The following is a 3,385-nucleotide window of genomic DNA, read 5'->3' as shown; positions in this document are numbered from 1 at the left end:
GTTTACCGTAAGAGCATGGTATTCTCTCTCACGAACTGTTCCTATAGAGGTAATATACAGATAGGGAAAACTATGTATACCAAAACGTTTCGGATTTCGAAAAAGAACAACCGCAAGTGCTTAGTTTTTTGTTATTATAAAATTTCATTGACGCTGATAGCGGAAAAATCAGATCTTTTCAAAAGAGATATGAATTTGAGTAAATGGAGCACTTTCAACGACAAAAGTACATTTACATAAATGATGTATACAACAAATATTATGAAATCATAGTAAAGAGGGCGATTTCATCAACTTTGACTTCAGATCTGTGTTTCCTTTATATCACGGGATTCCCGAAAGTATCATCAACCACAGAAGCGTGAGGTAAGTTTGTCATGTCAATTTTTCTGCAATGTCATCGCCTGATCATATGATGGTGGATCACCCATTACATCGTTGTATGATGGAGCTGATGGCTCGTTCCTTAAGTCATTTACAAGTGTCTGATATTCATGAGCTGGTGGCGTGGATATGAGAGCATGCCCTTCACGTCTGTGAATGTCTCTTTTCAGCGCGTTGGCGCGACAAATCATATAAGCAATACCTCCAGTCACAAGAACACCAATGACCAGAGGAATGATTAGAAATATGGCCAGGAAAACTGCAGTCCGTCGTACACAAGATGTTTTGATACTGAAATCAAAATCGTCGGATTCTGGGACATAAACAACAATCGCTTTATCTTCCGAAACGTCAATGGTACATTGTTTTGAACTGTTGTAAAACTCTATATAACGTCCCAAATCGTAAACTGTCCTATTTAAAATGAACGTGATACTAGAACTCAACGGTTGACGTTTGTGATTGGCTAAAACAATGTAGAACTCATCAGTGACCATGACACTGTAATTAAGCTTAGTCTTGGCATACCGTGGCTGCGCACAAGGCTTAGTCCGTACCGTCTTTTTGTATGTCCCCGGGTCGTAGTTATTCTCCTTCCAAGAATGAAAGTTTCTGTCGCCTTGAATGATGTACAAGTCTCCAACATTATCTCCACAAATATCTATTTCTATGACAGAGCCAGAAAGGAGATAGAATCCCCAGTACTCGTATCTGTCCCCCACAATTACAGCCGTCTGCGTGATGGAATGTGCAATTTTGTTTGGCGACATGACGAGTGGTGATGGCAGTAGGTACGTATTAACAGGTAGAGTTGATTCAATTTTAACACCTTCGCAAAATGACGGATGGATCCCTCGAGTTATCGGCATCATGTCTGAGGGACTGACGGGGATATTTGTTGGACCATACCGACCGAACCCGACAGCTAATCCTGTCACAAAGGACATTATCAAAAGCCAAGCCCAAATTTTGAATATCTTGACGAAGTTATTTTGTCCTCTGCATCCAAAACACAGACCAAGACTGAGAAAGCACCTCTTACAGTCGTTAGATGTACAGTCTTCACCGCGTCTGTTTCTTCTGTTTGAGCGACATCGATTAGATGCAGATACATGGATGTATGTAAATCCTCCACCAGACGAACTACCACCGGAACAAGATCCACCGCCGTGAACCATGATCAACCTGTCAGGAATATAAAAAAGTAGGATATCCAGCGTTGCCGTAGAACTTTAATTGTAAAGAAAGGTCACAGTGTATATGTATGCAATTGTACATGTTGAATAAATAAAGGTGGTGATTTCGACCACTTTGTACTCATTCAATGATAATTCACGAATATACTTTATCATTTGTATGTGTTACAAACATATGATCAGATATTCTATATCAATGGGAAGACGCGAGGGGGAGGGGGTAAATTCGTTGATATTTTTAATTGGTTTGAATATAACGTATTAAACAAAATGTGATACTTAATCGACAGGCGACTTCAAGTCTGCATTACATTGGCTAATATTCCCGAATACTTCTCGGTTGCTCAGGAAATATATTTTCTTTCTTTCTTATTCCTCGTTTCGTTGAGGACTGTAACCCAATACTAGACAATGTCTTAAACATACAATTACAAATATATTTTTTCAAAAAGTTGAAGTATTTTACAGTCTGAGGGGAAATTCATTCGTAAAATGATATACTTACTTATAATGCTATTTCTTGATTAGTTGCTATCTTCAGCAAATCTTGCAACTGGAACATAGAAAACTAATTATGAATGTGTTGAAAATATGACAGTTTTACGAGGATATTTTATAAAATCCAATAGCAATATCATTTAATGTTAATAGATAAAAGATCCAATATGTTATACATCTGTCTGGTGAAAACGACTGACACAGAGAAAATCACATGACTGTTAAGTGGTGTTTCTTGTTCTTGGATGTGAACATTTCTTCCTTTTCACTGAAATACACCTCCTAAACTTAGTGTTTAAGTAACTGGTATACTTGATGTCATAGACACCTCATGGAATATCAACAAACCAGTCACTTCATTTCCAATATCTGTTGGTGACCATTCACCGAGTCTTCGTATCGACAACACGTGTTTGTATTTGCTGAGTAGACTACCACGTCGAGGCCTGTCATCGTGTCAATATTGTTATAGGAATTAGGTGACCTAGTTTTGTTATACCCATGATGTTCCTCCTGGTGACCTTTAACTGGTTACTACGATGTTTAGTTATATTGTAATATTTAGTGTAAATGCTAATAATTCTATATATATACATATATATAATTATATATACGTAATCTTTCATTGTTTCTTGTCAACTCGTCTGAACAAGTTTCCATCTTCGACCTACTGTATTAATTGTGAATATAATAAAGGTTTTTCATGTTACAATTATACAGAGGTTGATATACTAGTCACAAGGGCTTGGCTTGATGAGTTGTAGGCTATGGTTAGGTAGGTCTCAGTGACTTGCCAGTATTTCAAACGCCCAATTAAACTCAATAGGAACTAACTGGGACAAGCCCCCGTGGTATTTTAATAACCACATGTATTTATATCCTCACTCACACACGATTGATTACCACAGACAATAAACATATGATAAATGTATAATTACAATACATCATATTAAGGCGTCTAGTGGAAATATGAGAGCGACAATTAGACAATAAATTAGGTTATAATATGTACCTGTATAGGACACCACCATTCATAAGGCACATGGACCACACTTATATGAAGTTTACATCTCTTCTCCATAGATATATACAACAGTATAAAACAGAGTAACTCTGCCGGATACTTGTGTATCCTGAAGATCAAGTCTAAATACAAGCACACAATGTGATTTAAACATGGCTACGTTAACTAGTAAACACGTTGTTTAGTTGTAAATAAAGTCTGTACTTACCAGGAAGTTATATAGGCTGTCCTTCATAGGAACGTCTGTAACAAATGTCTTGTTTACAGGTCATGTGAAAGAGTA

The 3,385-nt window shown here is 37.1% G+C and overlaps 1 protein-coding gene across 1 annotated transcript; it reads right to left on the bottom strand.

Annotated features, from left to right (window-relative positions):
* Positions 1–257: 257 nt before the first annotated feature.
* LOC132563318 (uncharacterized) lies at positions 258–3,108 on the bottom strand. The gene is made up of 3 exons (XM_060228077.1): positions 3,091–3,108; positions 2,086–2,133; positions 258–1,569 (listed from the first exon to the last, which is right to left on the bottom strand). Exon 3 carries the CDS (start codon positions 1,560–1,562, stop codon positions 381–383), a length of 1,182 nt encoding a protein of 393 aa, XP_060084060.1. The 5' UTR covers positions 1,563–1,569; positions 2,086–2,133; positions 3,091–3,108; the 3' UTR covers positions 258–380.
* Positions 3,109–3,385: the final 277 nt, after the last annotated feature.

This window comes from Ylistrum balloti, unplaced genomic scaffold, assembly GCF_031769215.1.
Source record: "Ylistrum balloti isolate Yb309-2 unplaced genomic scaffold, AGI_CSIRO_Ybal_v1 Utg371680, whole genome shotgun sequence".
Classification (NCBI taxonomy): Eukaryota; Metazoa; Mollusca; class Bivalvia; order Pectinida; family Pectinidae; genus Ylistrum; species Ylistrum balloti.
Note: the sequence above shows the minus strand (reverse complement) of the source record. Positions and strands in the feature narration are given on the sequence as shown.